Source organism: Acartia tonsa, chromosome 14 (genome assembly GCF_053477335.1).
Source record: "Acartia tonsa isolate MP-2025a chromosome 14, ASM5347733v1, whole genome shotgun sequence".
Taxonomy (NCBI): domain Eukaryota; kingdom Metazoa; phylum Arthropoda; class Copepoda; order Calanoida; family Acartiidae; genus Acartia; species Acartia tonsa.
Window position 1 is genome coordinate 5,032,005 of NC_137273.1, and position 12,710 is coordinate 5,044,714.

At 31.8% G+C, this 12,710-nt stretch overlaps 1 protein-coding gene across 1 annotated transcript; it reads left to right on the forward strand.

The window, feature by feature from the left end:
• Positions 1-380: 380 nt before the first annotated feature.
• LOC145306431 (kelch-like protein 10) lies at positions 381-8,208 on the forward strand. Its single transcript, XM_080148527.1, has 12 exons — positions 381-1,055; positions 1,365-1,469; positions 1,774-1,957; positions 2,504-2,607; positions 2,824-2,928; positions 3,330-3,428; positions 4,961-5,003; positions 5,255-5,327; positions 5,772-5,874; positions 6,180-6,325; positions 7,071-7,195; positions 7,765-8,208. Exons 1-12 carry the CDS (start codon positions 495-497, stop codon positions 7,935-7,937), a joined length of 1,821 nt encoding a protein of 606 aa, XP_080004653.1. The 5' UTR covers positions 381-494; the 3' UTR covers positions 7,938-8,208.
• The last annotated feature ends 4,502 nt before the right edge of the window (positions 8,209-12,710 follow it).

Consider the following 12,710-nt stretch of genomic DNA (forward strand, 5'->3'; position numbering starts at 1 on the left):
AATGGACGTAAGGACATTTTGTATATGATTATAGAGTTGCTACGCTTTCTAAATCGTACCTAACTACCAAAAGATTCACCATGCAAAAAAAAAAATGCAACAATTTGCTGACTCACAAGGCGTACGATATGAAAAAATTTGCTCTTACCTTACGTACTCAAATCTACAATATAGATGCTGCTTTTCTATAAAGGGCTAACAAATTGACAATTTACATAAATGCAACATTTTCGATTAAAATATACTCACTTTTGAGATTTAATTATAGAGATGATTACATTTAAATGTATAGGTCAACGTAAATTTTCGCAAAGCACCTCAATTAATATATAATATATTAAATCTTAATTAAATAATATTATTTAAAAAATCGACGAAATTAGTTTTCAAAAATCTTCGAAAGTATACAGCAAAAATTTTGTTTCTTGGTTATTCATATTGTTTAAGAACTGGATTTTTTCAATTGCTTTCGTTCTCCAGTGGGCAAGAAGAATATGGGTCCCACTAAGCGAACCCGCAAGCCCGCTGCAAGGTACGAAACAAGGCGCCAAGTAGCTATTGCAAGGAAAAAGGAAAAATGTGCTTGTGAACTGGCAGTACCAAAAACTGATATACCTCTGGATTTCTACGAAGACATCAGCTTTTTAAAGTCTTTATCTGTTGTGGCATCTGATGGAGTAACAAGTTTCAGAGTACATGCAGAGCTGTTTATATACTTATCTGATATATTTTTGGAGCTGTGGAAAACATCAAAAGAAAAAATTTTTCTAAATATATCCTCAGAGTATTTGAATCTTTTAATAAATTTCGCCTACACTCTGACCTGCGAGATATCACAGGACAATCTGATTCCTTGGCTCCAAATAGCTAAGGCGTACAAAATTTCGTACATTCTAAAACTATGTGAGATCTTTTTGCTGAAGGAAGTATTGCCAAAAAATGCTTTCAAAGCCCTTGGTATAACAAGAGATTATCTTTGCCATCATTTGGTAAACAAGATTCTAACCTACATTACAAGAAATTTTGTCGATATTGCTAATCAGGAGTGTGTAAAGGTAAATTTAGTGCATTATCTTTTTAAAATAATTAATTGGTTATTTTTTCTCAGGTTGTGTTCTTTAGGGGGCTAGTTTAATCCCCTCCCACTAATGCTTAGTTTTAGAGCGGCCAGAAGACTTGTGTAAAATTTATGAAATTGTTTGTCCGTCTCTATAATCATTATCAGACCTAAGAAAGTTAATTTTTCAAAAAAATATATTTTTTATGTTTAAATAAGGATGATTATATGCTCGTGGCATAATACCACAATATAAAGCTTTGTCGAGCTTAGTCTTTTTTGTTGCTGTCATCCTTGTTATTTTTAGGATATAACAATAGAAGATCTGATAAATATAACTAGTTCTGATGAATTGAGCATCCGAGAAAATAATCTTGCCAGTTTCATTCTCATTTGGGCACAAGAAAATCAGGTACACTTTTATTGGCTTATTGTCTAGTGGCCGTGGCTCACATATTATCAGCATGTCATTGTTCAAATTACATAATTGTCGACTATTTGGCATTACAAAATAGATGTAATTGCTAACGTATAATTGACATAATTAAAATTCTATGACACTATGAATAATATTATCTGGAGGCTTTCTTAAAAACTTACAGATTTATCTAGGTTCTTATATCAAGGCATTAAGTAATTAAAATGATCTAAAAAGATGAAACAGTTAATGCAAGATGATTAAAAGCTATTTAATTTTAACTGAATTTTAATGTTAGGTTTCTTCTCAAAATTTAAGTTTGGTTCTGGAAAATGTCCGCTTCACGCGGCTGACCCAGAATGAATATTTTTCTGTTCTAAACCATCCTCTGATGAGAATCCTGATCAGTACCTGTCCAGCTCCAGAGTCTCTGGTGGCCGCCAGGATCTTTCATGACCCACCTGTGTCCACCAGAAGCCAAGGTAATTGTTGTTAAAATAATGAAAGGAAAACAATCGTGGCTTAATTTAGAACACTTCCATTTAAAAGTACAAGGGTGACTAAATCCATAAGTATCAATGCACAAAAAATCATGAAATGGCCAGACAGACAAAGTGAGTAATAGAGAAGATGATTAGTTCTCATAACAAAGAAAAAAGAAATGGAATGTGCAAAAACTCTTCACTATACATTTTAGCTGTCTATCTTTAATATCATCCGAGAAAACACACGGTCAGACATAGTTAATTAAAAAGTAGCTTCGCTAATAAAAATGTTTAAGCTAAACAGAGATATTTACAATATAGATTATGTTTTACATATATAGTTACATTGTTACAGAAAAAGTAAGCTTTATAGAACATTTAAATATTTGATTTGGTTTAGTTTTGATCCTTGATAGATTCTTCTCATTCATTGCCAAATTCATGATTTACCAAATATACAAGCAATTTTACTTTTTATCAAAATGTTGTTGACCTATTATTGCTTTGATACTTTAATAATTTTAATTGTTTTATTCTTTCTAGTTCGTAAGAAGCACAAAGGAGTTGTAGAGGAGCCAGCTCGTATTCCACGCGAGATTGTGGTTACCCTTGGTGGCTGGTCAGCCTACCCTCCTGGCCCTTGCAAGGTAGACAATCTTGTTGTAATTCAAACATTTCATTTGAAAAAAATAATGCTTTTTAAATATCGTTGTATTTTTGTTGCTATTACATGAATATGCTGAAAGTACAATATTTTGTCTTTTCCAATATGCAAATTCGTCCATTAACAGACAGACACAAAACTTATAGAGTAGATATGCTTCTAAGAATATATCCCTCTAACTTTATGTTACTATTATAAGGTATCTGAAGGATATGACTTCTTGAAGGATACCTGGGTTGTTCTGGAGAATATGGAACTGCCAGATAACAGGGCATATCATGGACTTGAGCTCATTCAAAATAAGGTAAAATATATTTTTATAGTATGGAAGTGAGTAATGTAACAATTATCAAAAATCAATCCATTCGTTTTTTCTAGTTAGGCAACAAAATGTCCTTTTTTGATTTTTAACGTTTTGATTATTTGTAGTTTTTTCATTTTATTATTGACATTGCCTGTAAACCACTCTTATTCTATTCCTACAATAATTGTAAAGTCTGTTGTATACAGTGCGCCTAACCCGGTAGTGATACTACTATAAGAGACTTACCAAGTTACCCTGCAGGATTTTGCTAAGCCTAACATATTTAAACAACCAACTTGAATGATCTTTTAAATTACTATGCAATACAATGTTGAAATAAAGCCTTTTAACCTTTTTGAGAATATTACTCAATATCAAAATTTCATGTTTTGATTTTTAAGGTTTACATGGTTGGTGGATATGATTCTAATGGACCAATTTACCATAATTCTTTGATGTGCTACGATTTGAATACTAAACTTTGGCATGAGCTGTCCCAGGTTAATACTTTTAAATGCGAATCTTTTCTATAATTAGCATCTGTCCATCTGCACGCCCCCAAATTACGGTTAGCTCATATCATCACAAGTTCAAACTTGGCATGATGATTCCTGCAACACTTGGGACTTTTAACTTTTTTAATAAGAATTTCCTTATGCAGTCTCTTGTATTTAAGCAATTTCGTAAAATATCTATATGCAATTTTGTTTAGACTTATAAATTAAAAATCTGTTTTATGTACTTATAATCAACAAGTGTTAATATTCGTTTTTCCTACTGTCTAAATTTAGAGCTTTGCTATTAGGGATGTTGTCATCCTTGTTTCGGTAACAATAACTAATGATACAATGCGAATACACATTTAGTACAGACAACCAACCCTTGTAGTGCATTATATTTGGAAACTAGCCTACAGCTCACGTTGTTCGCTGGTCTGTAATGCTCTTAAGAATATTAAATATCCTTACTGGAAAGGTAGAAGTCTGATGCAATTATTAAGGTATAAAATCCGATCAGTTAAGAATTTGTAGAGGGCCCGATCTTTCAGGGTTAAGACAGAAGACTTATTTTATGTTTACTGACCAATGCACGTCTACTCTAAGAATAATATTGTCTGTCGGTCTAGAATATTTGTTTAACTGAGTATTCAGTAATTAGTTTATATTTTCACCCAATTTAAAAATAAACGATTTAACGTTTTGCTTCCTTTTTTAAAATCATTTATTAAAGATTAAAATCCTAATATTTTTCATTTCAAATTTTCGTCGGGAAAGGGTTAAAACCTTTAGTTCAATATCTGAACACATTTACGGGAGTGTCGCACGAATCAATTCATTTTAAAACTAAGTTTTCTAAGATATACTATTTTTAAAATTTAAGTTTTCTGCTTTAAGAATAGAAATCAAATACTTTAATGTTATTTGAATAGCAACATGAATTAAAAAAACTGAATTTATGATGCAAAAAGTAGAATAATGGGTATTAACGTTCTGGTCAGTGAGAGTTTAATAGGGATTATTGAAGCACTATGAGTTTTTAACACTATATGCTTGGAAGACTCGAGCTTGATTATAGACGTTTATTTCCTATATAGATCTGTCATGGATCTTGATGCAATAAAGCAGGCCGTTTTATACATGTTAAAAATTGGAAGATTTCATTAAATAAAAGTTGTCTCAAATATAGGTATTGAATAAATAATCACTGTGCATTGCAATGAGTTGTCCATGTTTGTGGCAAAGACATACACTACGCTCAGAATGTTATTGTCATGCATCTGACACGGAGCCATGATTAATTTCTTTGGTTAAGAAGCGGTTTTGGCTTAAATTCGAACATTAACACATAACCTTCTTGACAATGTGCTATTAAGGATTAATATGATGTATAAAATAAAAAGAAAAAATATTTTTTTTCTGCATGTTCACTAAGATCTCTTAAATTGCTAAAAAACATATTCTTTGATATATGATTCCCAATGAATGAATAGTATATAATGAAAGATATATATTTTACATGATTATTTTTTTAGATGTTATATCAAAGATGTTATGTGGCCTCAACATTGCTAGATGGTAATTTGATCTTTTATTAATCTTAATTATTTTTATTCCATTAATTCTAAAGTAAGCTTTTCGTTTATGGCATTCCATGGAGTATATGTTAAGTAACTGGCTTAATGCATGAAAAGGAGATTTGATATTTAGAAAGTACGTAACATTATGAATCATGTAAGCATACATAAATTGCTAAAAAATAATTAATCTTCAAAAAAGTTGAAAGCAATCATTCTGAAGAGAAAAAAGTCAACATTAATTTTGTTTAGGTAAAATCTATGCAGTAGGTGGTCATGATGGAAGGGAGAGACACAAGAGTGTTGAAGTTTATGATCCTACCAGGTTAGTCCATCAATTATTATAATATTTGTAGACATTAATTTTTTAAGTCAAAAAATGTTTGGAACTTTATCCATTTCTTTTAAATTCTATCTTAAAATAGTAATTTTGTCCTATAATATAGAGTAGTAAGGCTTTTTTGTCTGAAGTGTAAGATCTTGGACTATGCTGGTCCAAATTGGTTGTACTTTTCAGGGATGCTCTAAAAATGTCTTAATGTGGCTTTGCACTATTTTTTTTGCCTCAAACAATATTTTTGAACTTACTAATTATTTTGTTGTGTTCCATGCACCTTGCTTCTTTAAGGAAATTAATTTAGAAATGCACAATTAATTAGTTTACATAGTTTATATAGTACATTTTATGTTAATCATGATTTTTATTTATAATGATATTCATAATTATACAAAAAGTGAATCCATTTTCCTAAAACAAGTCTTTATATAGAAACCAGTGGTCGAAGATTCCAGATTTGATCCACCCCAGATCTGATCTGGCATGCGTCAGCATGAATGGAAAGGTCTATGCCATTGGAGGATTTACTGGAGCAGTAAGCTAGATTTTTAATTATCCTTTTTAAAAAGTATCAGGATCTGTGTCTGTCTGTCTGTCAGCAGGATACCTGTTACCGCTGAACCGATATGGTTCTCCTTTACAGCGTAGCTTTTTATAGGTCCTGGTAAGGTTTATAACTATTTTGGGGAAGTTTAACGTCACCCTCCCAAGAGAAATCGCCCCTAGAAATTTTTAAAAAGGTATACAGGAGCTCAAATATAAGCCTTTATGTTAAAATTATTTTTAATAAACAAATATTTTAATATTATGTCATTATTTTTTTATTTCTTTTTTATTTAGGACGTGCTTGCCAGCATTGAAGTGTTTGACCCTGTTTTCGGTACCTGGGAAATTCTAGACAGTCTGTCCACTCCAAGGTCAGGGGTGAAGGCTTGTGTTCTTGGGGATAAGATCTACGTCCTGGCAGGTTTTGATGGCTCAACCAGGTAAAGCTATTAATTCAGTTGCAAAGCTGGCCTATAATATGCCTTGATGAAATCATGATATTGGCATTAATAAACACTGAAATGCTGAAAATGGCAGCAGGGGTTACTTATTTCCTTGCATAGTTAGTTATGACTCTCAGACAAAGTTCGTGCAATAGAGAAGAGGGTTGTTTGTCAGGTGCTATTTAAACTAAAACATACAGTTGTAGTTTTTGGTTGAATTATGATATTATTATCATGCTATTAAATAAAACGTTGTAACAATGGATATAGAATACGTGGAAGTTGTGACAATAGAATTTTTGTCCCTATTTATTAATCAATACGTTTCTCCATGGTCCGTGGAGGGATTGGGGTAAAGTTTTAAGGGGAGGGGTATCGTTATATTAGCTAACTTGGAGATATATTTTATCAGGGTATGTGAGATTCTCCCACAATATCCATGTATTATATATCCATTGTTTTAACAACTGAACTATTTTTATTCCAGCTAAAATATTTATTTATAGACAACTTTCCTCGGATATTAAAAAGTTTAAAAAGTTTTGTTAGACACGAGGGGCTGAATGCGCGGACCCAACAAAACTGGTATTAACTTTTTTTATTTTTATTTTAATATTTGTGGAAAATTGTTTGTAATACGATGATAAACATAATTTTTTGCAAGTCTGAGAACCGGTTCTTAACTAGCGGATATTAATAGGATTCAAAGCCTTACAAGATACAAAATTTTTCTTTACTTTAGGTTGAGAACTGTGGAGTGTTTCACACCTGGAACCACCAGAGCAATATGGCACCAGGTTCCAAGTATGAAGCAACAGAGATCAAACTTTTCTGTCTCTGTCATGGATAACAAAATTTATGTGTCTGGTAAGTTTTAGCGGGGTGCTTTATGTAGTTGCTTCGCTGCTAGCTTTTTAGGCATCACAAAATAGTTTAGACATTTGAAATCTTAAAACTATACAACAAACCAATTACTTTTTTAAAGTATTGTTTTATTTTATTATTTTCTGGAAAAATTGGTGTATAGTTGAGATAAATTGTTTTATATAAGATGACCCAAACATTTTTTCTCAGTAAAGCAAATCTACCAGCCCTAAAGAAAGCCTGAAAGCCTGCAAAAAAATACACCGCTCTAACTGCTGAAATACTGCAACAAGTACACCCAATACCCCAAATATGGAGCCTTTAGCTTAAATAACAAAGCTGACGGTTTCAAATTCAGGGTATTGGGTCTAATTGTTGCGGTCTTTCATCAGTTAGAGAGGTGTATTTCCTGCACGCTTCCTTTAACTTTAATTACTCCTTATTTTGCAAAAGACTGTTTTTCTTAAGATATTTGATCATTCTCACCTAGTGAACGTAGTTTACAATTTCATATTTTGGACATTTTTAACCCATTCTTGTCCTTTACATTATTATTTGGATGTATTTTTTAGGAGGATACGCAGATCCCACTGTGAGCAGCTCCTGTGAGATGTACTGTCCGGTCACCAATACCTGGACAGAACTTGCTGACATGCACCATCAGAAATCTGCTCTGGCGCAGCTAACCATTACTTATGATAATGTTGATACCATCGCCTCCTTTCTTAGACCGACACAAAAATAAATAAAATATTAACTTCTTATTAAGAGTAAAAAGTTTATGCAATTAATTAACTTATATTTATAATATTTTCAAAATTTTAGTATATTTGATTTTATTAACTCGTATTAATATATAATATTTTCAAAATTTAAGTAAATTTGATTTTATTAACTCGTAATGATAATTGATGATTTGTACTTGTATATGTATTTGCTTATAAATATACATATAATATTTATGAAATGTGTATTACTAAATTACTTGTGAATAAATTGAAATTTTATCTTTAAAACTATTTTCTTTTTTACTTTTATAAGCTTTTAATGTTATAAAATTATTAGTCCTTTAATAATGTTTGAACATATTTTTAATTATAAAAAAAAACTAGGTTTTGTGGCAGCAACTATTTTTACTAATATAAAAAAGGTTTCCTGGTATCACTGTTTCAATTTATACAAACAAAAAAACATGATGGTTGTATTAATATGAAGAAGTTTTCATGTCCTCACCTGGTATCACTGTTTTAATTTAGACAAACAAAAAAAACAGGCTGGTTTTATTAATATGAAATAATTTTAATGACCGTAATATATGACCATTTGAACCAATGACAGGTCTGGGATGTACCTTCACTTTTCTCCTATTGGCTGATTTAGACAATATGTTTCTAGATTATCTCTATTGTTAAAAGCGAAGCTTTTCTATAATTAGGGTCGGTTAGCTCTTTTCGTTAATTTAGGGAAGTTAGAATTGTTCTATGGATTTCAAACTTTTCATGATGATTCCTATAGTAGTTAGAGGTACGAGTTAGAAAGCGAAGCAACTCTATATCGTTACCAGAAAGTCCGTACGTCCATTTTAAACATGTTGATTTTTAACTTTTTTAACAACTAACTTTTATGTTATAAAATTGTCTGATTTTTTGAATACCGATTCCTAGGACAAAAAAGTACATTGTTATGAGCTAAGCATCTCTTTAACCAAGTCCTAAAAATGTAAGTATGTCCTTAAACAATATCCTGTATCTAATCCTGTATGTGTTCTGATTATTAAGTTCTGACACTATATAAGTGTTAATGTCCGTTTGTCCTATTATTTCGGAGCTTCGCTTTTATGAATGTTGTCATCCTTGTTTTAATCTAATTTAGTGACTATATATATTTTTAATTAAAGGAATCATTCGTAAAACTCGAATTAAATGCCAATGTATGCCCCAAATAATCAAAGCATCTCTTAAGCATTTTTAAAAGCGACGCTTTTCTATAATTAGGGTCGGTCCGTCCGAGACGGATAGCTTTTTTCCTTAATTTAGGCATGTTAGAATTGTCTTATCGATTTCAAACTTTGCATGGTGAATCCTGTAGTAGTGAGGTACGATTTAGAAAGCGTAGCAACTATATAATCATTACCAGAATGTCCGTACGTCCATTTTAAACATGATGATTTTTTACTTTTTAACAACAAATTTTTATGTGATCTAATTATCCAATTGTTCTAATTTTTGGTCAAACTGATTCCTGGGACAACAAAGTACAATATTATAAGCAAAACAACTCTATAATCAAGTCCTAAAATGTAAGTATGTACATAAACATTATCCTTATTCATTTATATTCTGACTATTCAGTTCTGACAATATATTAGTGTTAATGTCCGTTTGTCCTATTGTTTCAGAGCTTCGCTTTAATGGATGTTTTCATCCTTGTTAAAGTAAAGCTAAAGATATAAGTAAGTCTATATTAAATATCCTGTAATTAGGACAATAAATAACATTTTTCGTTCAGTTTTTGAAATTAAAAAAAAAGTAAAGTGACTCTTTGTTTTAGAATTGTTTGTATGTCCGTCTGATATATTGAACGTTGCTTTTATTAATTTTGTCATCCACGTTCTATACATTATTCTTTGTGAACTACTTAATTTATTCATTTCATATTAAAATAATAATATTCAACTATGCTGTCAAGATTTCTCTGACTGCGATGCCTCAGGGAGGGATGGGACATTGGGCTGTTTTCTACACTAGTCCACAAAGTTTTAAAATAACGTTTTCTTATTCGCTGGCTAAACAACTTTGGGGACTATTATTGAGTTTTGATTGGTTTGTTCATTAACTTGAATGTGCAAACGTTTCAACCACTAATTGTCATATATGGAATGTGCAATTTTGTGTATCATAATTGGAGATGTACATCATTCTATCGGCCATTGTCTTATCCCTTTAGATCCCTGATGATACCTCGCTGCAATCAGGGAGTAAGGGAGGGGGCAATGGGCAATTAATTCAATTTAAGAGGGTTCGCTGAAAAGCAATGAAAACCAGATTTATCAAGAAAATTTTACCAAAATTGTAAAGGGATCATGGTAACCTAATTTAGAAAAAAATTAGTTCTAAGAAAAAAATTATTTACTTGAAAATTAAATTATCAACACATTACAATGTAGTAAACATTCTGTAATTAATCACTAGAAAAATCTTGTTTAGAACTACCTCAACCCTTTTGATATATTTATAACTGACCCCTAAATTCAAGCGGTTCTTAGATTATTTAATACATAAATATCACAGTAGAGTTTCTATACATGAAAAGACTTTTTCTTGGGAAAAAATATTTGTTAAAAACAGCGATAAATAACAAACTTTTCTGTCTGCATATTCAAAACTAGCTCAGCTAGTTAGCGGGGCATTGATGCGCAAGTCCCCAAAATCAGTAAGAATCTGCTGTATTCGTGCACATTCCCTTTAAGCCAGTCCCCAAAGTCTGAGACTCCTTAAAAATTGAATATTCGATCCATTGTCCCCTCCCTTACTCCCTGCGCTGCAATATCTTATTTCATTTTTGTGGCTGTGGCCCTACCCTTAATGAGACCTATAGGGATTTTAGATGATAAATTGATGTACAAACCAAATTAAGTCATGTAAAATTACTCCTTTTGTAGATTAATAATATTGGAAGTAAGGTTTGGAAAAAGATAGTTTGTATGAACAAATTATCAAAGTTAAAGTTTTTAAGCCAACGAATGAGATATCGTAATTATAAAACTCTGAAAACTAGTATAATAGACACTATAGATGTTTAAAATGATATTTACTGCTGTTATGTCACTACGTATTACATTAATAGTATAAGAGTAGTGGCAATGTATTGGCTAATAAACAGGTGAAGCATATTATCAAGCGCAGTTAGGATCCCCAGAAAAGTAAATTTTTATCCACAAAAGATTATTCCTGAATCTCTGTACTGCAAGTTGTAACCAGGGGTATAAAGGGATAAGACAACGACGTACTTCCCAATGATGATACACAAAATTACCCCCTCTGTAGATTAAAATTAGCGATTGAGACGTTTAAACACTTAACTTAACGAATCAACAAAAGTCACTAGAGACACCAAAGTTGCAAAGTCAACCAAAAAGTAAACGTTATTATAAAACTTTGGAGACTAGTGTAATAAACACTCCAATGACCCCTCCCTCCTTGCAGCAGGTTGTATCAATTTATTCTAAGGGAGACATACATATATATATAAGTGTGTGCAATCACATCCACATAACTTTTAAAAATGCAAATCAAATTAGCATTCTTTTCCATCTATAATACAAAGTAGAACGATGTTTGTTTGTCTGTTTGTTTGTCTGTCTGTCTGTTTGTTTGTAGCGAAGGATCTCGCTAACCGCTGAACCGATCGGGTTCTCCTTTACAGGGTAGCTTCAAATATATAATATAACTATTTTCTTGGGGGGTGGGACATTCCGAACCCCCCCCCCCAAAAAATGAAATTTTTTTTTTTTAATTTTCTTTAAAATCTAAAACACGAAAAATTAGTTTGATAAAACCTCTTGGGGCAAAGCCTCTAGAAGCTAGGGGCGAAGCTGCTAGTAACCACAAAAAGCAATAATTTCTGCAAAGCCCTCAAAGAAGGAGGGGAGGGGGTAATAGTTGTTTTACAATTACCCCCTATTTCTGCCCCCCCCCCCCATCTTTCGTGATATTCAGAAATCTTTAACCCCTCAACATAATATTTATATTTTCAATTTGTAGTAAATACCTTCATTAAAGGAGTTGACCCTTCACCCTCCCTCTCCCCCAAACTTATTTTATAAAATCTCAAAACCCACAAAAAAAAATCATTGTTCAAAATCTTAGTTTGTTCGCTATGCTAATAATACCCAGGGATCTCAAGGGACAAGACAATGGATGATAAATTGATTTACATTCTCAATGATAATTAACAATTTTAAACCTTCTGTACTTTGGTTGAAATGTTTATAAACTTCTAATTTGAAACCAACCAATTAAAATTCATAAAAGTACCCAAAGTTTGTTAGCCAACGAATGAGATAAGGTGGTTATATAACTGTGGATACCAGTATAGTTTACAGTCTTCCTTATGTTGCCCCACATATTAAGCTCAACAAAGCACGAAATTGTGTCTCTGGCAGCTTTTTCAACTATTCTTGTGCAAATGATTGAACTCACAACAAACACAATCAATTTAAAGTAAATCTATTTAGATCAAGAAAATACGTCATAAATCCCAGGCTTTCAAAATGGACCCTTTATTGCTATCCCCCCCCCCCCGAATTTTATAAAAATCGATAATAAGTCAGCAATAACCACGACTCCCCTTAAATTTTAATTTTAGTTTTAAAAAGAAAAAGTTTTATGCTATTTTTTGAGGGGAGGTCATTTTTTAGATGCGATTTCTCTTGGTTTTGATACCCTACCCCAAAATAGTTATAAACCTTACCAGGACCTGCAACAGAAACTACATTGTAAAGGAGAACCATATTGGT